The sequence below is a fragment of the Eucyclogobius newberryi genome, unplaced genomic scaffold (assembly GCF_026437365.1).
Source record: "Eucyclogobius newberryi isolate DKJ021-1_F unplaced genomic scaffold, fEucNew1.0.hap1 SCAF_2, whole genome shotgun sequence".
Lineage (NCBI taxonomy): Eukaryota > Metazoa > Chordata > Actinopteri > Gobiiformes > Gobiidae > Eucyclogobius > Eucyclogobius newberryi.
The window spans coordinates 31,085,354-31,113,201 of record NW_027315834.1 but is presented as its reverse complement, the minus strand read 5'-3'; the positions used below and the strand labels follow the sequence as shown (position 1 = coordinate 31,113,201).

At 42.1% G+C, this 27,848-nt stretch overlaps 1 protein-coding gene across 9 annotated transcripts in view; it reads right to left on the bottom strand.

Moving 5' to 3' along the window:
• sox5 (SRY-box transcription factor 5) overlaps positions 1-20,901 on the bottom strand; it is a 135,652-nt gene extending 114,751 nt beyond the window's left edge. For all 9 annotated transcript variants that reach the window (XM_072455010.1, XM_072455011.1, XM_072455015.1 and 6 more), the window contains exons 1-2: positions 20,685-20,901; positions 4,805-5,000 (exon numbers count right to left, since the gene is read on the bottom strand). In XM_072455010.1, the coding sequence (XP_072311111.1) occupies positions 4,805-5,000; positions 20,685-20,761 (273 nt within the window). In that variant the 5' untranslated portion in view covers positions 20,762-20,901. The remainder of the gene's footprint in view (positions 1-4,804; positions 5,001-20,684) is intronic.
• Positions 20,902-27,848: the final 6,947 nt, after the last annotated feature.

Sequence of the window (27,848 nt, the reverse complement as noted above, 5' to 3'; positions counted from 1 at the left end):
CGAAGCCCGTGCAAAAGTGCGCACTAAACAAGCACTTTACATTGGGATCCCCATATAAAGCGCTCATTTGCGCTAAGTAGCTCATGAATACGTTCCCCATATCTTGCATGTTCCGTGCATATAAGCATGTAATGCAAAAATTGAACATTATTACTGTATAGAGGGCCAAAAACACAAAGTGGGCGGAGCCCACTCAAAATTAACGAAAGTACCCGTCAGTGACCAGGGACCCACACCATGAGGTAGGAAAGCGCGAGCGCTTTCTTCTTCTTCTTCTTCTTCTTCTTCTTCTTCTTCTTCTTCTTCTTCTTCTTCTTCTTCTTCTTCTTCTTCTTCTTCTTCTTCTTCTTCTTCTTCTTCTTCTTCTCGGGACCAACCCCCCTATTTTTCACCCAGTGAACATTGACGAAAAGTCACAAAAATGTTCACACCTCTAAAAATCGTGCCTCTCTACATTCTGGCTATTTCCCTTTTCTAAAATAAAAAAAATTGGCGCGTCAGCGCCCCCAAATGTACCAAAAATGCATTGAGAGATGGGAAATGACTGAAAAAAAATCTGATCGTAGAATCATGAAATTTGGCGCAGAGGTAGATGGTGACAAGAGAAGTAAAGAATATTATTACGGCAACGCCGTCCGCCCAACCAAATGTCGGCCATATTGGTTCAAAAATGGCTAAGCATGACTCGGGAGTTTTTCCAAACGTCGTACTTTTACGAACTCCTCCCAGGGCGTTGGCTCTAAAAAGCTGAAATTTGGTGAAAATGGTACTGAGGAGTGGGACATCAAAAGTTATTGAAATTACATTGATACCTGTCACGGTCTCTGTGCGGCAAAGCCGCAAACTGTAGCTAGAATTTCAGAAATCTCCCAAATTTAACATTTCTGCCGTTTGCGCAGATAAAGTCCGAATTGCGTCAAATTAGAATCAGTTGTTAAACTCTTTGCCCTAAACCTACTTGAAGTGAAATAAATTAATTTGGCGCCACAGCGCCCCCTACAGATTTTATATGGAGTTTAAATATTTAGTTTTGCAAAATTATATGAAATTTGACACACAACTCAATTTTAGCATCCCCATCAAAAAAGTCAATGAGACCCATGTCATAATTGTTATGCTTTTCCGTAGCGATGACCAAAACCTCCAACGTTATTCCAATGGGGAAATCGCCAGAACATGTTTACACTTTAGACTTTCACAAACTCCTCCCAGGGCGTTAGCCCTATTACCTGAAATTTGGTGAGACTCATCTTCAGGGGTGGACCATCAAAAGGTATCCACATTTTTATTCAAAAAGTCACGGTCTCTGTGCGGCAAAGCCGCACATTTTGCCAAGAATTCAAAATAAAATAGCTTTTTGATGGTAAAACAAAGGGGAGAAGATGTGACAGCGTCACAGATTCAGCAGTAGGCGTAATAAAAGGACCATTGGGGCGCGTTAGCGCCCCCTCCTCTTGCGGCGTGGCGGCGGCGGCGAGGCGAGGGCCGATCATTGCCGCTTGCGGCTTTAATTATTATTATTTTAACAGTTTTAATCTTAGATATAACTAAAGATGACAAGATTTTTCGGTTTATTGTTAATCGTGATTATTCAGGTCACAATATGACGCGGGAGAACAATAAAATGATAACTAATAAACATTTAAAAAGCTAAATTAATTATTTCCAATTCAATTTAAAATCCAAAAAAGTAGAATAAGGATTTCCCTTTTGTGATCATGATGTTTCTTCTCACAATAATCATGACACTAAAATGTGGAATTGTGTAGAAATAATATCAATAAACTTACAAGTTACACGTGTCTTTTGATTTGAACAAGCAACAAGCTAACTGTGAACAATAAATTAATACAAACGTAGCCCTATTTCACTTTTAGCACTGATGTTTTGGAAGATATTGCCTCTGACTTTGACCCCGGGAGTGATTGTATTCCAAGCCGAAGAGCCATATAATGAGTAGCTCCGTGTGAGTGCGATCCTGGACGCCTTTGTGAAGTGTTTGCTGAAATCCTTAGCGCTGACTAGCCCGCCGTAATGCTATAGGTTAGGATTAACGGCAACTTAATCTGATCTGGGGTCACTCCCGACGCGCAGAAACGCCGGGACGGTAAGGTATGCCGGGGGCAGATGGTCGCCGGACAGATGAGAAGCAAGCGCCCAATAACGAGCAGCCAGAATAGCAGCATAGGTAACTCAAGACACGCAAATACAAAGTGACATTCGCTTAGCCATTGTGTCGACGCTGTAGGTTTGAGACGTCGCGCCGGGGTCAGAGCGGGTCAAGCTGGAAGAGGAGACGTCCCCCAGCCTATACCTCGCCAACATACCTCCCTATATTAAGCCATACGGTGCGTCATAATCAAGCGATACGTTTCACTTCCACCATGATTTGAATTGTTAAGGTAAACCTGATCTAGCATCTAGCTAAATTCTCCTATGGGTAACTTAAGTAGCAGACTCACTGTTCGAGTCTGTCAAGCGAGGGAGCAAGTCCAGTAAATGTTATTTTTTGCTGTGTTCTTCTTTGTCATTGCACTACATGTTAGTATAGAATGTTTTATCCAATGCAAATTAATTGCCATGGTATCGTAATCTAATCAGGGGTGTCCAAACTTTTTTCACAGAGGGCCGCATTTTGAAACTTACACAGAACAGGGGGCCACAAACAACCCAACTTTGTCAGATTTGTTGAAGGACAAAGTGAATCGATGGAAATGTTGCTTTTGACATAGTTTTAATGCCTCCACACCTTTTAATAAGACTCGGAACATGAATATTAGGTTATATTAGGTATAACATCAAAATGCAAACTTCAAGATTTTTTTTTCCAATTTCACAGTAAAAAGTACTGTTTGGACCAACTTAGCAGGAAGCCGGAGGGCCAACAAAAATTGGTCTGAGGGCCGAATTTGGCCCCCGGGCCGCAGTTTGGACATGCCAGCTCTAAGTGGAACCAGGCATTGCAAAGTTTGGTGTCCAAATCTCTATTGCAAAAAATAATACCAAGAACTATTTTTATTTCTGTCACCATCTTCTTCAGAGAGCATTAATGGAAATAAAGTTGAGTGGAATTTATCAAGGAGGGATGGAATAATAATCATTTGAATTGAGGTGAAATAATTTGACATTAAGAGTAAACTGCAAGCCTGACGATTTAACACTTTATAGAGTCCGGATTATCCCGTGGGTTTAGTTTAAATATATTGTATTTCTACACGGTCGCACACGTATGCAACCGTTGTCATTCCCACATACTACGGGGTCTAAGGGTCGTAGAAAGCCGAGCAGCGGTGAAAAACATGACCTCCCACCATCGCTATACAACGCATTGCACCAATAAAAGTCGCAAAGAAGACGAACGAGACACGACAAACATACGGAACAATGGAGGACATTCAGCATTCTGTTCTTCTTTTGGGCCTAAGTGGTTTGTCACTAGAACAAGACGAGCTTTGTGCAAGAAAAGGTGAACTATTCAATCCCCATTGAAACACCCAAGTGTCAGTTTTGTTGAGCATTTAACGGACTACTGTGTGTCTAGTCCTGCTCATTTCATGGTCCGGGTCCAAAAGAAAGGCTGCGAAAGAAAAGTATGTGACTGGAAACTTTGCACAACAGACGGAAAAGGAAATAAAAAAAAGATAGTTTGAATGTGAAGGTAACATCTCTGGTGGAGGGTCAGAAGAATGTGTTTTTTGAGCAGTAAAAACACTGGTAGTGAGAGTCTTTTGTTGGCACACCTGGTTTTATGCACAGTGAGAAATGGAGTGGCCGTGGTTCAACTCCGGGGTCGGGCCATTTGCTGCACTACATACCCTCTTTCTCATGTTTCCTGTCACCAACTACTTTCTCTAGCCATAAAAGCGGCTCGGAGCAACATCCAAACCAACTAAAGAACTTGATCTGACTACACAGCTGAAAACTCACACTTAGTAATCTGCTTTGTCGAATGGGTAGATAATCTTATATGGTTGTAACAGTATCAACAATCTATTTGAGGTGGCAGTGGCTTTGACTGAAGATGCCACGATGTCAATGTCAAGCGACTGTTGAGAGACGAAACATGACGATTTTGCAATGGTTCACGATGGTTTTGAGTGGAAAAAGTTATACTATTGCCAGAGTAGTACTGTGCATGACTTTTTTGGGGAACAGATTGAACTGAAATGACACCTTTTTGCTACCTACAATTCTCACAATTATATTTTTTTCAGTTCTTATGGTTCTATCATGACCAGAACAATCACGATTACCGACTACGTATTTTTCGAACCAGCCAAAAAAATGCATAATAGAGCAGAAAAAAACATATATACCGTATTTTCCGCACTATAAGGCGCACTGTGACTGAATTATCTATTTTGGATCATTTTTATAAGGTGCATTAAGCGAAACAAAACGTGGACCACACAACATTTCTTCAAGGTCAGTAAGCACCACCAGAATTAATCCATAGGCGCACTGGATTATAAGGCGCACTCTCGTTTTGTGAGAAAATAAAAGGCTTTTAAGTGCGCCTTATAGTGCAGAAAATATGGTAAGTCGCACTGGAGTATGAAATGCGGTTGCAAGTATGACAATAACAAATAAAATCACATATAAGTCGCTCCGGAGTATAAGTATATACGTATAAATATAAGTATAAGTTGCACCCCGGCCAAAACTATGAAAAAAGGTGCGACTTATAGTCCGGAAAATACGGTAATTGAATAATCTTGACATCCTACCGCTGACTGTTGTTGTGTCTGTGAGTGAACACGCCGTACATGCAGAGTCTGTTAGTACAAATAGTACGAGCACTTACTGTGTTGGGAGGGCTGTCCAAGCTGCGGTTCATGGGCGATCTGGGGGACATTTTGCTGCAGTATGAGGCCAGGGGCAGGTGGATGACCCCGCCCAGTCCCTCGCTCTCCTTGTCATCCATGCGCTGTCTGCTGGTTGCCATGGTTACTTCTCCATCTGTCCCCCCATATGGAGAGGCTGGTCGCTTGGAAGACATCCTGGAAAAGAGAGAGGGAAAAATGAGAGGGCCAAGTGAGTATTATTCAAATGATGATATAACAAGAACACAACTGGAGTGAAAGATTTACTGTAGGGATGTTCAGGATGTTGGTACTTTTGGAAATATGCTTGGAAAACTCTATTGATCATGATTAGATAATATTATAATTAATGTTAAGTAGAGAAGATGTGCACAAAGTACTGCGTTTATAATAAAAGATGTGTATAAGCTGATACTGTTGCACTTGTGTGACTCTTTTGACATGAATTTCACACGTATCTGATAATTAAACCTCAAATGTTTAAAGACATGTTTTAATACATTTCTGTCCGTTTGAGATAGTATCATCTGGATATTGTTATCTGGACAACAATATACATATAATAGCTGTTGTGTATGCAAAAACACATGCAAATTGATATGCAAATAGGTCAAATGGAAAGGAACAAAATGTGACGTTATTGATCTGTGTTATTTGAATACATGTCTCTTTGTCCTCTGTTTCGCTGAGTGAACTTGATTGTGTACTCTAAAACTCCCGCCCCAGTCCAAAGGGCTTCATAGAGACTAGATAGCAGTTTCGGACACAGCTCAGGCACCCACTCTCTATCCCCACGTATCCTCTCACTTAGTTGTTTATGGAATCCTAGCAGTAGTCTTTGGGTAAACTCCGGCTGCACAAAGGAGTTTGTCTTGGTACCACATTGAACACCAACAGATGAACATTCAATGTGAGCGTGGAGGCTCTTTGGCAGGCCTTCAAATCCCCTCTCAGGTCTTACAGTATGTTTACCACTGGGGCTATTCAACGCTCATGTTTCCAAAAGACGGGCCATTACTGCAAATGGAGCCCGCTTGCACCGGCATTGTGCAGGAAATGACCATGTCTTGACAATGGGCTTTTTAGAGGCAAAGCAAGGAGTGAAAAAGGGACCGAGCAGTGTGCACAGCGACAATAATGTGTTTATGAAAACCTGCGGACAATAGGGGAAGCGGAGAAAATAGCTAGCAACACAAGGGCCCTGCTGTTTGCATTTGTTACTGTGGCTTTGTTCGCTTGGGAAAAAAGAGAAGGATATAAAGCCATGTCTATTAGGTGAACTCTGTGTCTCAAAAGGTAAATTTGCCTCTATGTACTTCAGCTGAATAGGGATGCAGTGACTATGAGGCAATAATAGAATTTAATGTGCTTCTCGGCGTCGCCTGAGTGCTTTCAGAGGCACATGTCAGCCTCGAAGCCAGTGCGACTATGACCCTGGGTAATAGACTGCGATGCTGCGAGGACGGAGGGATGAGGAGAACGAAAGGAGAGAGTGAGGGCACACAGAGGCGTGCAACAGGCGGCAGGATCAACAATTGAGGGTATGTTCAAGCGGATTCAACAGGCGGAAGGTGAGCAGAGGGAAGCCCCGATCGAACCAGAATGATATTTTGGCCAGGTTTAGGGCTATTTCTCAGGTTAAACGGGGGTGAGAAGTGTTCCAGTGCCATGTTTTACTAGAACGCCTACTTTTGCATTTGTGTTTTTAAGTTTAGGATGTTTCTCGTCCTTCATGACATTCAGTAATTTGCTTTGAAATGATCAAAATCAAGCTATCAGTCGTGGATTATAATGTTAGTAAACCATTAACCTTTTTCCAATCACGCAACACGACCGGGCAAGGGTTATAAAACCATTTTGTTAGCTTGATTTGATTTAATGCATACAATGCAATTAAGTTCTCGTTAAACCGTTTTTAAGTCACAAATAGTTCCCTCGCTCGAAGGTGTCATTTCAAGCGGCCTTAGATGTGTCCCGCCCCACTCCCGATAGGCCCTGTCTTCAGCTTTATCACGTCTTTAGGTCTAATCCACTGCTCCACTGTACCTCGGCTGTCACTGATTTGCTCCGTCTTGCCTTTCTCTCCTTGCTTGTCCGCGCTAAACTGATTATACTCTTGACTCTATTGGATTTCCTCTGGACTGTACATCTGGCATTGTTCCTGGGAGCAGCCCGGCCACTAATTCATTGCTTATTTACCTTATGACAGTGGAAAGGCAAACAATGTTGAGAGCTGCACTCAATGGAGGCAATAGAGAGAAGGAGAAAGTATGTTTAATTCAATGGGAGCGACGTGGTGCCAGAAGTTTGTTACAGCTACAATAGTATGGCAGATTTGTTTAGCTATGGACCGATTGCGTCTGAAATGAAGTTTGTATCTACAACATATTCTATTCCATCAAATTGATCATAACTTTCAACAGTTGTCATTGAATTTACGATTGGAGAACGGTCAATTTAGCAAGATTTAATTTGAAGTGTCCATTTGTTACATGCTGCGACAGATGGTGTGCAAAGAGCCAACTATGCCCAACATCGTTCCACATAAAACGCAATATTAATCTCAACTTTTCAACTATAATGTCAGAAATTTAACGTGAAACTCCTTTTCAACAAACGTTTCTTCTGCTTGCGTGAATTCAGTTCCAATGAGCTTTCAAAAGTTGGAACAAATTAAGAAGAATGCATCGCAATCCTCCGTTTCAAGTCACAATATCGTTGCCTTTGGTTGTCAAGTGTGCGGAACGTTTCTTATCAGGGCGTGCTCCGACGTTCTCACAGTTTACACCTTGAAGACGGATGATGCAAAGTGACAAAGTGAGTTTTCCCAGTGGAGACAAGTCACGTAATCATCTTTATCTCTATTGTTCTGTGCTCTGGGGCTTGCTCAGCACAAACAGGCCATAAATGACAGACGACGTATGTGTGTGTTGACTTGTGGACGATGAACTGTTATGGGTTAATGTATAAAAGTGTGCCTCGAGGTGCAGTAGGTGTATCGTACGCAGATATCCGTCTGGTACTGCAGTGTCCAGACCGGTCAAATCAGAGCCTTAATCAAAGAAAGCATATTTTCCCAAGATTTTCCATCATTCAACTGTTGTATAATGAAGAAAATAAAGTCAAGTGTCCTCTATAACTGGCCTGATCAGTCAAATGAAGCTATTCATCCAAAACAGCCCAAAATAAGTTCTGACACATAGTAAATGACTGTACCTTACACACTTTCCAACAGATATCCATTGAGCGCACCCTTTCGCAGACTGTAAAGACCACTTGTGTGCAACGATAACTGCTTCTTTGAGCGTGCCCAGTTCTCCAGACTGCACACACAAAGCCATTCACGACAGGTATGCACTTAAAAGTACCCGATTAAATCCGTGGAAGCTCACAGATCATGCCAAAACTACCAAGCTGCTAAAATACTGAAAACAAAACCGAAGTTAGGAATAAAAAGTTGCAAATATCAAAGTCCAGTTTAGTGTTTGCGAACCGGACTCTTGAGCGACTGCGCTGGCTTGCTTTGATTATTTAAAGTACAAAACTGACACATTCTCAAGCACTTTCCATTGACGCCATAACAAAAGAGAGCCCGCCCCGACTTTGAGTCTCATATTGATTTGCGATAACATTTACGAGACGGTTCAAAACCAAGGTGTGTTATTTGACACACTGTGGAGCGAGCGGCAAACCCAGCTGTACAAACTTTGGGGTTGGAGCCATGCGGCACTCTCTCACACACACACACACACACATACACACACATGCACTGAACAGGGGCCGAACACTGCAGGTCTGTCTTCAACACTGTTTACTTTACCTCTTTCATTCTCCTACACTGAAGCCTTTTGTTTGGGCCTCGTGCACGCTCGCCGCCCTCGTGCACACCTCTCCGCCCAAGTCACAGTCACTCACACACGGGCACCGGGTCAGCGGCAGAACATTGACATCCCTAAAACAAGCCGGATTTATTTATGTACCTCTATCCGTCGCTTAGCCGCACTGACTGACTGTTTTGAGATGGGAAGGTCGTGTACAGACATTAGGCCATTCATGTAAAATTGTCCAAAAGTGCATGCAGGCAAAAAAGACCCTTTGTGCTACGGAGAATAACAGAACTGGTGCAATTTGTAAAGTCAGCGAGAATGAACGAATACTTTACTTACACAAGGCACTATTGTATGTTTTTTTCCATATACCGGTATATATTAGACTGACTTTGACAGCTAAGTTAAAGTTGTGTAGGGCCGGACAACGTTTGGATTAGGGCTAGGGTTAGGGGGTTAGGGTTAAGGGGTTAGGGTTAAGGGGTTAGGGTTAGGGGGTTAGGGGATTAGGGTTAGGGGGTTAGGGGATTAGGGGATTAGGGTTAGGGTTAGGGGGTTAGGGTTAGGGGGTTAGGGGGTTAGGGGATTAGGGGATTAGGGTTAGGGTTAGGGGGTTAGGGTTAGGGGGTTAGGGGATTAGGGGATTAGGGTTAGGGGGTTAGGGGATTAGGGTTAGGGTTAGGGTTAGGGGGTTAGGGTTAGGGGGTTAGGGGATTAGGGTTAGGGTTAGGGGGTTAGGGTTAGGAAATGTTTATTATTCGGGACAATAAACATTTTTATAAAGATCAGGGGGCTACATAGAGGGAGTTAGCTGATGTTTTTGACATGACAGATCTAATTTATTCAGCTTGTTTGCACATCATCTTGGTTGTTTTCTATGTGCCAAGTTATTTAGTTATTTTACACAATTGTATCTTTTTTTTTTGCTTTTTAAGCCAGAAATATGGTCAGATTATGGTCATTCTTCGTTTTGAAAGCTCTTCAAACACCACCTTTGACCTCCTTTTTAAGTCGACGAAGAATTAGAATTAGGTCAATTAAAGCGCTATACATTTGTCATGGTCGAAATCAAATCAGCAAAGCCTATAACTTTAAGGTCAACTTGCTAAAATATTCAAACTGCATCATTCATGTTTCCATTCCGCCCTCTAAACCCCCGGCGCATCCTCTCACCCTCCTCTGGGCTTCCTCAGAAATCCCCATCCACAAACGGGACGTCCCATTCACTCTCCTTCTGTCTAGCTTTGAAGCACAATGGCTCTAGTTGTGCTCAGCAGGTTCGCAGGGTATTCACTTGTCATAACGGTTCAACAAGAACACGATTGGGGCCATATCTATAAAGAACAGACTGAAGAGGATTAAAAAAGGTTCGGTTTTAATGACTGGGTAAATCGAGATCACAGTCAGAGTCATGATTTGCATATACAGTAGTTCGTCCCTGTGTGCATGGCAACTCAAGAAAAGGCATAATATGTCACAATAATTACTATATCGACTTATCATTACATAAATAAAAGATGGGACAATATTTTTGGGGCTTGGGATATTTATCGTGTGAACTTGTGGAGAATCTTTTGTAATTTTCTTTCTAAATTTGAGCTGTAGAGGATCGACTAAATAATTTATATGACTCATTATAGATATAAAATAACCAAATCAATTTCTGCTATTCATTTATTAAAGCTAATGATTTATCTTATTTATTGTTTGTCTATCTAATATATTGCACTTAGTAATGCAAAAATGTATTTAGGCAGATCACAAAAATATATTTTATAGACCTCAGAACCAAATGCTTTCAGACTTAAATCTACATTGTCCCTAATCACATGTAACAGCATCTCTACCTTCTGTCATTTTGTTCATGTCCAAATATTCCATAGTAATGTGGGCTTAAATGTCTAATGGTCTGTTTGTCTTCACATACACACACACACACACACACACAGGGAGCACACGGTGAGAGCGCTAAACCCAGATTAGAGCATCACTTCCCCTTGGCTTTTTGATGATTAGCGGCTCCTCCGTTAAGTCCCTCTCATATCACATATGTCCAGCACTAAGTCACTAATCGGACAGCGCCGGACGTCCATTAACCAGACTGTAATCGCCAACGCCGCTGTTTAACTGTGTCCTCACCGCAGCTCACTGTAATCAACCATTTGGAGTTGGAACGTCAGCGGTGGTCAGCTTACATGTTAAATACACACTGTGAGCTTATGCGCACGCGAGCCAAGATCAAGGAAAATCGGGGTGAAAATTTAGGTTGGACGGACTAAATGGCACTTAAGAGGCAGCGGTGCCATTAGCAGAAGTCATAATGCTCTGACTCTGGGCAGACTAGAAACTCCTCAGTACGATTTCTTCAAATGAAAGACAGCTTCAAAAAGAAACACAACAAACAGCATAGTTCAACCAGTCGAATTCAGGTACTTTAAGTTTGGACACTATTCCTGTCTCTAAGTGTGGTAACTAAGTGTGAATTAGCATCGACAAGGGTTTTACCTTGTGCTACAACTATCAAAAGTATCGGAAATTAGATTTTTATCAGTGGTTAGTATTGGTGATCAATAGAGAAAAATCACATAAACAGGACGTTAACGTTTGACGTTTCCTAAGCTGTTTTAGAATGATCTAGAGCTTTATCAGAACGAGGTCATTTTATACTGTTAATTCTGTAATTATAATGAAACTACTATTGTTCTGTGTCAAAAATTACATTGAATTGTCTAAAATCATTGTCATTGGTGGTATCGAAATGAGTATTGCAAATTTTCTTCCTTAGGGGTTAGGGTTAGGGTCAAGTTGGATTGTTTCGTACCATGACAACCCCATACTGAGAACTTAGAACGTCTACCTTTCCTCTATAGCTCCCCAAATCCGCACGACAACCCTTATGATCACACAAACGATAACCCAAAAAAAACAGACAAAAGCCTCTGTAATAAACTGCCACACGCTCACACGGAGTCAGCGCTGCTCTGTGTGTCTGGCTGCTAACATAATCATGGTGCTAACTGCTCTTGTTAACTCCTCTCCTCAGAACAAGCTTTCAGGGAGCGTGGGAGCCTTCTCCGGAGAATTCCACGGCCGCGCACGTACTGTACATATGTGTGTGTGTGTGCGAGCGGCGAAACAACATGCCATTACTTCAACTATTCCATAAATGCGATGGCGTTTGGAGCAAAAATTAGACATGCGCGGTAATTCCCGAGTGCTCTGGAGTTAACTCGCGGTACTCTTTCGTTGCACCTTGTTCAAAAGTGGCCGTCTGTCAGTCAGCTACATGGATCTTTGAAAAAAAAAAAAAAAACGCTGCTCCTGGGAAATAGAAAGGCCATATCAAAATAGTTCAGTGGTAGGCTGATGTGTGGCGTTTTCAGATAAGGAGCCCCGGGTGTTTTTGCGTTGGGAGTGAAACATTTACATCCTTATGACACCTCAGGCGGGAATTTAAACAAATGCTTTTCTCACTATCAGCCGCTTTATTGCCTCTGCTTTTTCCCTTCCTGATGTCTGTCGCACCAAAGCCGTGGCAACATATCTCCGGAGCGCACATTTATTTTAAGGTGCGCTGGGGCTTCACTTCAGAGCACTGTATCCTTGCGCCAATCACTTATAAATGAAGAAAGGGGTACACAAGTGATTTTAGGATTTCTTGACCAATGTCTGCTTGGGAATTATATTGTTTTTTGGTTTTAATTTATGTATTAATAAGATGAAGAACTTGAATGGCATTTAAATGTTGTAAAATACATATGTGACTGACCGAGGATAAACCAGTTACATGTCTACCCGGAGACATTTTGAGTTATTCACAGATTCTGAAACTGTGAATTCAAAGCTTTCCAATGATGTCTCACTCATGTAGATCTGATAATATTTGAGTAAGTTGTGGTCATTTGAATGTATACAACTCTCAAAACCTTTCACTGAGAAAATGGCCTCTAAAGACTACTTTAAAGGTGCTTTATGTTACTTTTCTGGAGGAGGGTTATAGTTGTACCTAGAATATTCCGAATCCTATTTTACATTTAATTTAAATCTTTAAAATCTATTGTGATGGAGACAAGCAGGTGATGTTTTTCAAGGTATCTTTTTAGCTAACAAATGCAAAATAGACATGTTTAATATCATACAGTGACGCTCCATGGAGACAAGCAGATGGCAGACCGTCCACCGGAAAATGTATGCAATGCACCTTTAATATAATTGTGTGATTGTGAGGAAGATTCTTTTAATTAGGATTATGTTGTAGTTATTGTTCTGTTTGTTTTTGTGTTTGTTTTCGTCTTTACGAGTGAATTAACTAATCACTGGGGTCAACGAAAGTTTTTTAGGTCAGAACTGGACGACGCCATGCCTTGGTCGAAGTTTCAAGTGATTTTAGCGATGGCATAGCAGAATAATGACGCCAGAAATAACACATTGCGCCGAATAGCCATCGCTTGCTTTATTTCAATCACAAAATTTCACTTTCTGACGTGCATCCCTCAAACCTATTTTAACATGTCCCACTATAACGGTGTTGTCTTACGCTCTGTTCCCTCTTTACACAATCAGCTGTTGGTAGAATGTGGCTGTGTCTCCGCCCCTCCCACCCCGGCTCCTCCGGCTCTGAGCGCAGCACACTCTTAAGGAGACTGCCTAATATCTATTTATAGGCCTGGTTCTGAACAGTGGGAAGAGTGCGGGGGAACAACCGTGGCGAGGGGGGGGGGACTGGGGCGGCGTCTCGGCTCGATGGAGACGGATTAACGTGGACTAAGGAGACAGTTATTGCTATTCCATGTGTTACTTACGGAGTATTGGCTGTACTTTAAGTGGCAGTTCAGGTTGCATGGAGTACTTTTGGAGAGTCTATCACTTGGATGAGACGGCGGGGAGCTTAGCAAAATAAAAGGGTTAGTTCTAAAGATGTATGCGTAAGTTTTGGCCGACAATAATCCAATGGTAAAGACGAGGGCTGCGCAAAATATCCCAAAAGTGCTGATATTACAATATTGGCCGATGCAGTTATCGATTTTGCAGCGAATCATAATAACACAGAGGTGACTGTTTTTAATGAAAATGTTGTGTGTTTTTGATCACCAATAACCACTTAAAAGACAATTACAAAAAGTAGATGCAGTAAAGAAAAGTAGCCTCTGTAATATTCACACAATAATTAAAAAAAATAAAACACATTGATTTCTAAGCTTCAGCAAACACTTGAATGATCTTTTTTTTCTAAAACAAATGTAGCCTTTTCCCCAATGACTCCCTCTATAAGTCCTTCCTAAGAAAATGTGAACACTTCAGTCTCTGTAGCCTCCTCGGACACACCCTTCTTACACACACACACACACACACACAAAGCATCCTCTGTTTGGTGCCCTAAATTGACTGCCGACAGCCTGCACCGCGCTTCCTGTCCGGTCCCACCACAAAAGGCAGTGACACACAACCTAAAGTCACCGCTCTTAATCATCCACACACGGGCCAGCAACAGTCACTCGAGTGTGGAGTCGCGGAGAGAGAGAGAGAGCGAGAGGGGGAGAGGAAGAGAGGTAGAGAGCGAGAGAGAGAAGGAGGCAAAACACATGCTGCCTCTGGGACTACCTCTGTCTTTATCCACTCATCGCTTTAGTCACCACGGAGACAGCGCTGCGCACACTTTGGGTTATTCTGGCCATTTTTCCCCTTTGACCGTGCAAAGGTCTTTAGTAGAACTTCCGAATGAAGCTGACTTAGAGGTGGGCAAATGTGGGTGATATCGTCAATGCTGTTTTGAAGATATGCACAATTTTAATATTGAGTTCATCGTTTAGAGTCAAAATGCCACAGAAAGAGCTGATTAAAAATAAAAATGAAAAAAAGTGATGGTGTTAACGTTCAAAGAGTGTAAGGTGATATTTTTCTGCACTTTTGTGTTTCATTTGACAGATATTTGCCATTTGTTTGATAATTAAATCTTCACTAATTTGTTTAAAAAATATGTTACAATGCATTTCTGTTGTTTCTTACATAATTGACATAATCTGAATATTGTTATCGGGATATCAACATTTTTGTCAATATCGCCCAGTCCAAACTCTTACAACTGTGTGTCCATGAAATGCAAAGAGTTCTTTTGAATGCGCACTGACAGCTCATTACTGGTGAACCACTAAAAGCCAGTTAAATTTTAAGTTTTCTGCTCAAAACCGTTTATCTTTAAATCAAAACCAACTTTTCCGGTGCCCACAAACCAAAAGTCCATGAAAGTTGCCGTCAATCCCTTAATTTTAAACGGATTTTCCTGACTTTTCAAGTCAAGAACTCGGCTGGTAACACATACTGTAAATCTCGCAAAGTCACAAGGAAATCATTAATCGACATAATAATATTAAATTAGGTTTATTTTTGTAATTGAATTTAAAAAAGCAAAGACATCATGAACAGAGTCACAATCCATTCAACACTGTAATTGAAATACATTTTTACAGTACACGCAATAGTCGTTAACATCGAGTTTTATTACCAAAAGCCTTGAGCGGCGTATTGCACGGGGAAAACCGGGAGTCGGGCGTTCGCAAATTTACAACTCGACTCTGTATGGAAAATGTACAAGAATGAACAACAAAACCAGTGAGAAACGCTAACTTCAGGCTCCTGCTTTGCTCTGTGCTTCATCAGAACACAACCAAAGGGAGACAAGTCGTGGGAAAATCTCAAGTGCTGCTCGGGACAAAGCTACAAAGCGAGAACGAGACAAGAGAGAGAAAGAGAGAGAAAGAGAGAGAGAGAGGGGGAGAAAGAGGGGGACAGGCAGCGAGTGGTGTTCAGGACGAGTGGAGACAGAGGAGCATCCGGTGGCCCAAGTCCGAACCCCCCGGTGCGTTTGGGAGTCAAAAGTGTTTATTCCTTGTCAAGCTTTTGTCAAGGATGCACTTGAAATCGCCGTTGGAATATCATCACATGCATTTCACATACAGATCTGCAAGTTTATCATTTCATATTAAACATTTTCCAAACCCAGATTTGGAAGTTTGTCAGTTATTGCACATGGTTTCGGCGAGCGACTGCAGGGACTTTTCCTACTCGATCGTGCGTCCAACTAGTGCCTCAGAAAACCTCCCCGATAACATCACGAGCTCGGTATTCGACGCGTCCGCAGTTTATCGTCCGTCGCGCGGCTCGGACAGCTCGCGCGATTCACCGACGGCCCGCAACCCCGCGCTGGAAACGTTTCGCCTCGGTGTCGGCGACGACTTGGCCCGCGTCTCTCGCATTTGGAACGATACGCTTTCGACGATCACAGCTGGCTCCTTTTCTCCTTCCTCCCGCTTTGAAAACTGTCCCTCCTCAGGCCCCAAATGGTCAACAACTACAGCCCACCCCAGCACACCCCACCCACCCCGACATCCCCCCACGTCCCATCGTTTTCCCCTCGTCCTCCTCCCTCCTTCCTCTGTACCTGCGAACACAGAGGTTTCATTGTAGCGGGACGAAAAGCGACCTCCGAGCTCCTCTAACACGGCCTCTTATTGTGAGCGGTGGCGGGTGGGGTTTAGGGGGGCAGTGGGGAGAGGAGTGTGTGTGTGTGTGTGTGTGCGTGCGTGTGTTTTTTTAAAAGGGGGCGACACAGTGGGATTAGTGTAAGACAAGAAGACAGGCCTGATAGATGGCAGAGAGGACGGCGGGACATGTGAGCGCAGTTCAAGATCGCCCTTCCTCTGCAGCGCCACGCCAACACAAAAAAGGTTCTGTTTCATGTTCGGCCGTCTTAACAAGTCGCCTCGGCCTCATTAATGTCAGTGCTAGTAATTTGCTTTGATTGTCCGTTCCTAATGGGTTTTTCCCCGCTTAATCGAAGTTGGTCAAGGATTTTGCAGTCGTGAGAAAGTGAAAACGTGTTTTCTCGTACGTCCGTTGGCGTTTGTCGCGTTGAGCCGTCACCGTCGCTGCTCTTAACGTCTCAACATTTATCGAGCTGCTTTTACATCTTTTACATGTATATATAACAATCCAAAAACAAGCGCTGCGCAATGTATATCGCAACACCGATAATAGCCGACACACTCATCGATATCGAAACGAGCTAAATATATCGCACCATTGAGTTCTCATTGATTTCGTCTTAATCTTGTCACTGTTTCGCTTTTTTTTGACTAATAAACTGGGGGCGTGCACGGTTTATTTTCGACACAACTGAAAGGAATCTACCACAAAGTATATTAAATCAAAGCATTGTAATAATATCGATATCGCAGTGATTATCAGCCACTTCGCAATCTTTTCCAACATCGTGCAGCCTATACCACAAACCACAACCAAAGTATAGCGACATGAATAACTACAAAGCCCAAGACGCACAATTGCAATAAATCCTATGTTTTACAGCAACTTTCACACAGCATGGAAATATCCAACCAAAGACGACATTTCGATTGTTTTTTATTAAATTGACTGACATGCACTGTGAATGATTCAGTCGACGAAGACCCCGGAGAAGTGTACCGGGACGCATGCCAGCGCTCTGTTGACGATGTAATACCTCAAGTTGACCTGTGACCCCTCCCCTTGGACCTCCCCATGTCATATGACCAGACTCTAGTTAGCTTTGTCCATGTTGTGTGTCCTTATCGTCTTCGCTCTCCTATCGACTTACGCACAAACGGCAACAACTTGTAACCCGCCTTCGCCTGATTGGCTTGTAGTTGGGGTCAGCTGATCCAGTGGTCTCTCTTTTTTCCCCCCTCTCTACTGGTATTTTTGTGTTGCTTTTTTTCCCCCTCTGTTTCTGCCTTTGCCGGCCCCCCTCTCTCAGTCCATAGATGGAGACACGGCTATCAAGGCTCTCTAGGGACAGACAATATGGCCCAGACAATGGCCTCCATTGCAAAGTGGTGGCGGTGGTGGGATGAAGGGGGGCTCGTGGGGGCGAAGGGGAGGGGGGAAGAGGGCCACAGGGGAAGACGGGGCCAGAGCGCCGCATTAGTTTGCAAAGCACGGACACTCTACTCAATTACTCCAGTCACTCTGCTGTTTTCCTTTTAATCCGCGGCGCTACAATGCGAGCGACACTCACGCGCCGCTGTACTTTGACCAAACTTTGCCTCGAACAGTTGCGAGCTCCGCCGTGTAACTTTCAACCTCCAATGTCACGCTTTTAATTAATTATGTTCATATCAGCTCATGGATGTTGGCCTTGAGATGCATATGTTATAAAGCATGCAAGAGAAATAAAGGGTTGTTCGACGCCAAAATGCGGACTATTGCCGCAATGATCGATTCAGATCAAAAAAAGCCATAGAAACTTTTTAAAAAAGCAATAACTGCACAATAACCGTTCAAATGCATGTCCTGTAAGCTTCGAAGTGCTTGTAATTATGATGTGGAAAGTCCAAAGTCAGATCCCCACATAAAGATCGCTTCGAATATACGGTCACGGCCACAAAAACATAACTCAATTACGGATTATTATTGCGATTTCCAGCTCGCTTTAATGTCAATATGTGATCACACAAGTGGCAAACGCAGTAATCCGCAGCATGTCGTGTATTTAAACCAATCCGCAGCGCTGACAGGGAGTAAAAGACTTGTCCTCCAGAGCAGCGGAGACTCTGCCACCCTTTTTTTTCCCCCCCGACACATAAATAATAATAAAAAGGCACTTTACGGTGATGAAATTAAGCGAGGATCTCCGGGGGTTGCTTCTGCCGCCGCCGCCGCTGCCGTCCTTTTAGCTGGCGGCGCGGAGTGAAGTCCCGTCAGATTGGATTTAACAGCGCTTCAGTGTGTTGACACGTACACTGTTGACGGTCTACCCCCTTCCCACCAGGTCCCCCCCCCCCCTCTCGCTGCAAGCACCCCAATAAACCAGGGGGACAAATGCAGGAGTGTGAAAACCCTACACTCCCTTTAACACTACTTTGACAGCGCGAGCCCACACTTTGTATTTTATCAACTTCCGAGTGACACTTTTGCACTACTTTTCAATCTATTCATCCCCCGAAGACTTGACCACATTGTCTCCCCTCAAAATCTCTCATTAGAAGCATCAAAAACCGACTCAATTTTTCAATTCTTCTGGTCGCTTTGGCCGTTCATCCGTCATGTGTATATTTTTGGTTTTGTTTGTGTGAACAGATGAAGCTGTGTTAGCGCAAGGCAGTCTGCTACCACAATCAGCGGACATTTTTCATGCGTTTCCGGGGCCAAAAAAATACTTCAAAACATATAAGAGGAGGATTTTTGTAAATATGACAAATCAAATAAGGATGAAAGCTTTTAATAACACTGAGATTTTGTATCTTAAAATCAATTTGTCAGTCTTAAGTGCGCAGGAAAATGTTGGTGCTCATTTTGCAAAATTAGCAGCCAAAGACTATAAGTGTTTTCTAGCGGCAGAAACAGACAAATATTTTCTCATAAGCAAATGCCAAACTGCAAACAAGACCGGAATCCAAGTTTGGGACAAAAATCTGAAAAAACAATGAGTTGAAGCAAAAGGGAAAGAAAAAGCGTCAAATTTGAAGGATTGTGGAAATGATCGCTACTAGACAAGACACACACACATCTACACACATACACACACACACACACACACACACAACACCGGACCCTCTCCTGTTTGCACATATGAAGACACACACTGTCCACGCACACACACACACGCGCACACAACACACACAATCGGCCAAAGTGATGGAGTGCATTACTGTGGAGCAGGAGTTTTAACCACTATCCTCCTAAGTAATATTAATCCCTGCATTAATATCCATACATTCTGCTTTTGGTTGTAATCCTGTAAATTTTTAATTCCTCCTTGCTGTTGTCATCACTTTATTTTTCTCTCTCTTTCTCTCACACATACTCAACCACTTTACCGGATTTATGAAAAAGGAATAAAATGCGCACTTTTAATTCGAGGGTCTGTGCTCTAAAATCCCCCTCTCAGGCCACATAGGAACAAAACACTCTTAATGCAATCAACCAAATATGTGTGGAATATTAAAACGCCGGGTATTATAACTTAATCCGCCCGCTTGCATTCGAACGGAAGCGTTATTATTATCATTATTATTTCAAAAAAAAGAGGCAGAGAGCTACGGGGGAAAGGGGTTAGGGTTAGTGGGGTTGCACCTCAGAGTGAAGAAGCAAACATCACAGGAGCGCTTCCCCCAGATTAACATTAGCATAAGACGCACAATCATAACAACAAGCACATGTCGTCTACAATAGGATTAGAAGCATTGAATTTTGGATTAGGAGGGGAAAATAAATTGTGAGGATTGTAAAAATAGTAAACATTGAGAACGTTCGCAAAAAAATTTAAAAAAAAAGGCTTGTTGCTGCTGTGTGGACTTGTTGATAGCAGCAGAAGGGCGAGTTGTGAGAAGTTTAAACCGATTGCTGGAGTTGCGGGGGAAACTTTAAAGAAATTATGCGTTCTGGAGTTTGAACTGGAGCCGTGAAAAGTTATTGTGAACACCTTGATTGATTTAAATTGAATAGAGTCCGTCATCTGCCCGTTGTATCAAATCTTGAATCTTATTATCTCATCTTATCTCTTATTACTGGTGCGTTTGCGATGAGATTCACGTTATTTTTCAATAGCTTCATCACATTTTTTAATTAATCTTGAAGCGCTCTAGACACGTTCAATAATGTCAACTTTAAACTGATAATAGCGCGTGCGGGTGACATCGGTGAGACGCGCGTAAGTTTCTCACTGCGGCGCACGCACTTTGTTTACCGGAGTTTGTGAAGAGAATCAAAGCAGCGCACTAGAAGTTTGACAAACACGCGAGAGAACCACAGAATAAACCTGACAGAAACATGTAAATACCGCCGCGCGTATCTCCCCCGCAACCGGTCAATGATCAACTCCCGTGTCCCATCTCGCCCCCGTGCAAAGTTACAGACTCCGCGCGCGCGGCTGTTCGCACTCCACTTCCCCGCGTCTCTGTCCCGCGCTGTCCCCGTCCCGTCCACTGTCATCCATGTGTGGGTAAAGTAAAGTGCGCGCGCCTGTGTTTTCGCGTAAGGGGTAAAAAGCGGAACGTACCTGTTACACTCCTGAGGTAGCTCAGGCTCAGTGAGCATGCTGGAGTAAGGGTCCGTTTCTCTCCTCAACAACAACATAAAACAGTCCCTCAATTCTTAGACGAACAAGGTTAGTGTCCCCCAAACAAGACGGGATAGAAGTGATCCTTGAACCTCTCACAGCCGCCGCTCCTCTCTCTCTCTCTCTCTCTCTCTCTCTTCTCTCTCTCTTCCTCCCTCTCTCTGCGCTGGCTCGGTGTGTCCCTCCGCTGAACGCAGGGGCCCTCCTCTTCTCCCTCCTCTTCTCCCTCCTCTTCTCCCTCCTCTTCTCCCTCCTCTTCTCCCTCCTCTTCTCCTCCTCTTCTCCCTCCCTCGCTCAAGTATCGCTGAGGCTCCGCTCTTAAAGGGCCAGTAGCAGCGCGGTGGAGCTCGCGCGCGGTGACGTTGTGCGACGGGAGAAGAGCGCGCGAGCGCGAGGGGCGGACTGATTGACCACAGGCTCGTTACTGCCCCCTTCCTCAGGTCTCATAGACACACACAAATATACACGAGTGTGACACTCAGAGTATGAAAAAGTCCATTTAGTTTCTCAAGTAAAAGTAGAGATACAGGAGAAAAATAAATACTAAAGTAAAAGTATAAATATATTATATATATATATATATATATATATATATATATATATATATATATATATATATATATATATATATATATATATATATATTTATATATATATATATACTATTCTAAAATGATTGAAGTAGGCTTTCAAGAGTCAGATGTAGGGATCTGGATAAAGATTTGTTCTGATGTTTAGTCAACAGCTGCTGTTTTTTTTGTTCATATATATTTTTGTTTGCTCAAAGCCTGGATTTGAAGTCAAAGCCTTAACCATAAACATGCTTTACAACAAAGGGAAAATACCAGTCCTGTCCAATAAACAAAGATATTGGAATTGAAAGTACAGATCCTTGATCTCAAATGCAGTGAAGTAAAGTAAAAAGTATCCAATGCAAAATTTACTCAAGTAAAGTATATCTAAAAATGTTACATACGTGCAGTAATTTTACTTTTGTGCTTTGTTACTTCCACCACTGGTGACACTGAACACATCAATGCAGTCTTCAGGATGAGAAGGCCACAGTCAAATATTGAAGCATAATAAAGTGCATAATGACAGGTTAGACTACACATTTCACTTTAACATAATGAACATGATATGATATATTTAAGATTTTACTTAAGATTAAGCCTAGTTTCACCCAGTGTGACCATTTTGGAGATGTTTATAGTTGTACTTCCTGGTTGGACTTGAGCAGCAAATATGGCACATGTAGATGTAGACCCTGTCCCAAGACCTGCACTTACACACTTCAAATGTGCATTCACAACGAGCCGCTGAAGTGTGCTGCGTGACCCAATTCTTTAGAATGTGTCGATCCGCACTTCACCGCGGGTTTCTCTCTGCACTTGGAGTTAGTGTGGAGTGATGCAGACTTCAGGCAAGTACATTCCCCACAATGCATTTCATTGTAATGGCGCAGCGCTCCTGCCTTAGCAACTTAGCAGCAAGAGCTAACAGGAAAGCAATGGATAGGAATGTCTTAAGAGTGATTAACTGATGATATTTTAAATAAATATGTGATTGTCCAGCTAACAACAACGTAACGACGTTAAGCCTGTTCTCATATGTCTGTGGCCAATTCATTCAATCATCTAAACTGAACTGTGGCTTTGTGACGGCCTTATTTGTGCAGCACTTTAAATGAATAAGGCCAGCAAACAGAGTAAAAAGCTTTTTCAGCATCCAAACTTATTATTACTGCCTTGTTTTGTTGTTATTAAATGTGGTTCATTGTGTGTAAAGATCGTCGTATGTTGTCTTGTGCTTATCGTTTGTCAATAAATCCTGTCTGATCATTATGAATTAGATTTGGGACTATTTGTTCAATTATGTTGTACATGATTGAGGTATATATAGGATAGTCCACAGTCAGAATTGTGATTGGTCGGTCCTTCCCCTCTTTAGGTACCATTAGTAAAATGGCTTCCTTCCAACTCTGAAGGATTCGTGATTTTTAAAGGGTTCAGTTAAAAGTTGACAAAAGCAATGGAGTGTGTCTTTTAGAGCTTCATCTCACTCTGAATGAACCCGTCATTCCCTGGAGATGTATTGTTTTTAGTGTTTAATTGCACTTTGAATTTCAGTGTCAGTTATTTCAAAAAATACTTTCTAAATCATGTTTGTTCCTCCTCCAAAATTCAACTCAACAGTGCATCATAAAGTACATGTTTTAAGAATTAAGTTGTGTTTCATTTATTTTGAATTTAAGCAAAAAACAAGAAAATGTCGCCAGAGACCTTGTGCTACCAGGACAAGTTTAAACTACTGGTCTAAAGAAATTATGATCATATTCTTAGTCTTGATAAATCAACTTTTTTTTGTTTTATTTTTCTTTATTTCTTAAAATATATAATTTAAGGTGGGGCGATTACATATTTTTTAAACATACACTGTAGACATAATATTTGGAAATATATATGTTTAAACACGGAAAACAAAGTCATGAATATCCTGCGGTGTGACAGATAATGTATTTTTTTAAAAAGCTTCTTACTTCATATATATTTTATATTAAGAAAGGAGTTTTTATTTTTTTATTTTGTTAGCATTGATTAGACATTGCACGCTACGCTTTTTTCATGAATCCTGTTATCATGCTTCTGTCTTCTCTGCTAAAAACAATACTCACTAGACAATTCCACATATTTCTTTGAAGTCAAATGAAGAGATCTGGATGTCTCTTGTGCATGCGTAAGTCCATAAATCATCACCAGACTCGTTGTGAGCATTTTTGCCTCAAATCACCTTCAATACAACGCTTGTGTTACCTTGTTGACAATGTTCAAATCTAAGCTAAAAACTGTTTTGTTTAGCTGCGCATATGACTGAAAGGATTTTGTTCTTTGCACTCTTCTCTTTTGTTTGTGATTTTATTAGTTTAAACAATCAGTTGGATTGATAATTTCTAATTTAGTTAATTTTATTGTATTTCTGTTTCTGTAATTTCTTTGTGATTTTAATGCATTTTTCCTGCTGTGTGAAGCACTTTGAATTGCCTTGTGTATGAAATGTGCTCTACAAATAAACTTGCCTTGCCTTGTTGGGGCAGGTTGCCAATGGCTATATATTTTTTTCTCCCCACGATAATATCCTCCGCTGCCAGTAGAGGGAGTACTAATACTAAGTCCTGATGAGAGGAACGCCTGACTGATCAGATGTGGACATGAACACCTACATTATTTAAAGTTTTATTTTTTTTTTGTACTTGGAAAAAGCAACATAAGATAGTGTTTCATTTTGTTGAGTAAACAATACACAATACAACCTTTGTTAGACGCATTGCCAAGCATCGTGGAACATTTGCGGAGACAACTCTAGGTGCAGGACAGTATTGCTGACAGTCTTGTTCCAAAGCTGGTGAAAGTCCCACATGAACCTTAATGTATTGTTGATGTTACATTGATATAACTCACCTGAGTGGTGTTCCCTCTTGCTCTTCAGAAAAGACACTACCCTCAGTCATCTATATCTACATTTTAGGCATCAGTGGCTGCAGTTACACGCACACTTAACATTTGAATATTATCAGAGTTTGCTGTTTGCACGTCATGTAAATAATCTCACAGGTCCAGAAATTAGATATTAACCCGGTTTTGGTGTGCAATTAAACATGACTATGAGTTGTCCAAAGTAGATTTCGTCATCCAATTCATCATCTGGCCCATCAAACCTCGAGTGATCTCCAGTTTTGGTTAGTCCGCACGTCTACTTTCTTTGCTGGAAGTTTGCTGAGCAGGTAGAAGAGACACTAGCCTCTGGTTCATCTCGAAGGTCAAAGTAAAACCGAACACTTGGTTTTGTGTCTTCTAGCTCACATGTCAATTCTGATCATTTCTGGGGAGCCTTGTCATTTAGTCTCGTCTAGTGTTCTTTGCGATTCGAGTTGGATCAAGTGAGCTTGTTACCATTCTTCTTTTTTTTGTGGCAATCATCCAGCTCAAGCTCTAGTGCGGGCTCCTCTGCGGCTGGAGGGGCCTGAACATGAACTTGGTCGATTTTAGGAACTTTATTGCTGTTGCTGTCATCTGTTGGGGCATTGTCACTGGTTGTGTCACCAGTTGAAGCCTTGTTCAATAAAAAGGTTGAAGAGGGACTCGTCACCTTCTCCAAAGTAGACCTTGAAAGATGGAGGAAGGTCCACCTACCTCCATCAACCTCCGTCAACTCAGGTTCTGGGTTAGGGGCCTTCGTTTCTGGAGGCGGCTGGACCGTCTATTCAGTCTTCCTTCATGGTCTTGTCCAGTGAACATCGGTAAGTTGGTAAAAGCATTTGGGGGTTTGCTCATTACAGGGGGGACTGTTGCCAGCTGGTTCTGATTGACCTTTTCCAACATTGGAAGGTAGATTCCCAGCTCTTTTTTATTTGGGACCCAGTTTCTTGGAGATTGGGATGACTCTTCTCTGTTGTTTTGGCTTTGTGCTACCTATTTGGTTTCAGTGACCTCTTCAGCAGCTTTAAAAAGATGTCTGTATGCATCATGTATACAACCAAACGTAATGTTAGAGGCTTGGTTCTTTCTTTTTCCCATTGCCATTTTCGAGCCATAGTCTTTTCTGTGTTAACCTGAGTTGGAGATCTCTGCTTGTCTGTTTGCGCTTGACTACAAAGTGCTGTGTTGTTGATGTTATTGTTGTCTCTCTTTCTCTTGCTCTCTCTCCTTTTTTTCCCTTTAACGTTATATCGTAAAACACATACTTTGAGGACGTACAACTATAGTAAGTGCAGGCAAATGCACCTTTTCAGTTGGCTGCCAAACACCATTAAAAGTAACGCGGCAACATGTGATGTCATTTCTGCCGCTCTCCCTCTCACTTTCTCACTTTCTCTCTTTCTTTCTCTCTCTTTTGAGCATAAGAATTCAATAGTCACCGCTAAATATTTGAATATTGTTGAAACGGTGTGCAAATGTAGCACAAGGCAGCTGAATGAGCTCGGTTGCACAGTTTGTGTCTCTAGTGCAAACTGATGTGTCCTTAGGCAAGACACTTATGTGTGAATGTGCTGTGTGACTGAGTGTTGGTGGTGGGTGGGGCAGATGCCGCAAATATGCATCCTCTCTTCCATTAGTTTGCATCAGGGTAGCTGTGGCTTCAGTAGTAGCTCACCACCATTTTAATATTGAAAGAATAAATAATACAATGTGCTTTGGGTGTCTTGAAAGGTACAATATTAATCCAACATTTTTTATTATTATGATAATTAGAGGGCTATAAACAAGACAGTTTTTGTATGAGCTCAGCGTATCTGGACCTTCAGCTTTTCTGTCATTAGGAACGACATAGAGGTCTCACTTTACTGCCCCGTGCACAGCTGTGAACCTGTGGGAAACGTCCTAATGCACCTTACAGTGTGGTGCATGGAATTGATCGATTTGTGTTGTTCCAGTCCCTTGTACTTCTCTTTAATTCAGCGTTCTTCTTCACACAACTCGTGGCATGCTTTCTGACCGCGTTGGCTCCACTAACAGAATAAGGTAACACAAACCTTGAGATTACATTAAGGCTTTCTGGTTTGGTAAATGTCCGAATAAAAAGTATTTGGAATGAAGTAGAAGTTGAATTTCCAGGCAAATCTGATGAATTAAAGCTATGCACAACCATGTCATGAGAATACCTGATCTTGTGTCACTCGGGACCAAGTAGATTGCACGCATGCCAGATTCCATGTGCAGTCGGGCACAGTGTCATGAATTTAATCCAGCTCCAACACTTTGCTGCATACCCTCCCTCTCTCACCCCCATTTAATGTCCTGTCTAATAAAGCCTACAGGCCAGAATGTCCTTTAAAAAGAGACAGAACACCTCATCTTTTCTGATCTCAGAAGCCAAGCGGGGTTGGTACTAGGTGCACCAGAGCAGCTGTAAAGTAAATTACCAACATTAAGTATGGGTGAGTGAATGAATGCAAAGTGTTTTGGGTATAAATGGTGCTATATATTCAAGGTTTAATTAATAATGTATTATGCTGAGGGATTTAAAACCTATTCCAACATGTATCTTTAGTCAGAGGTTGTAAATGCTGAAGGTATGTTGTTCCCAGTGTTAGAATGATAAAAAGTACAATTAACCAAGTGAATACAATCCAAGTGTAATGAGTTTGCATTATTCTTTAATGACAAAGTTCAGGGCATTAAAAATGCTATAAATCCCACAATGCAAAAAATTACCCTAAAACCACCAAGACACTTAGAGCTAACTCACTTTGCACCAGTAACTGACAAAACTGTCCATGAGATCATCACCAGTCTGAGTTCATCTACATGCTGCCTTGATGTGTTACCCATCAGATTTCTAAAGTCTGTGCTGAACAGTTTGTTAGCACCATTCACTCACATAGTTAACATGTCGCTTCAATCTGGAACATTCCCAATGTCTTTGAAAACTGCGGTCATAAAGCCTCTCCTAAAGAAGAGCAGTCTTGATGCCGCAGTACTGAGTCATTACCGGCCCATCTCTAATCTGCCATTTTGGGGCAAAGTCCTTGAAAAGGTTGTTTACCAACAGCTCACAGATTTCCTCTTAATAAACAACTCATTTGATGTTTTTCAGTCAGGTTTTAGACCTCATCACAGCACTGAGACTGCTCTTGTCAAGGTGACAAATGACATCCGCCTGAACACTGACACGGGCAAAGCCTCAGTCTTAATTCTGTTAGATCTGAGTGCTGCTTTTGACACTGTCGATCATGGGATCCTCTTACAGAGACTAGAGGACTGGGTGGGCATCACTGGCACTGCCCTAAACTGGTTAAGGTCCTATCTGGAAGACAGGAAGTACTTTGTTGAAATTGGTAGCTGTGTCTCAGACCACACGACCCTGACCTGTGGAGTGCCCCAAGGGTCAGTCCTGGGTCCCCTTCTGTTCAACCTCTACATGCTGCCGTTAGGTCAGTTGATACGCAGTGAAAGTGTGTCCTATCACAATTATGCAGACGACACTCAGATCTATGTTTCACTATCGGCAGGTGACTATGGACCAGTAGATTCACTCTGTCACTGCATCCAACAGATCAGTTTGTGGATGCAAAACAACTTTCTCCAGCTGAACTCAGACAAGACT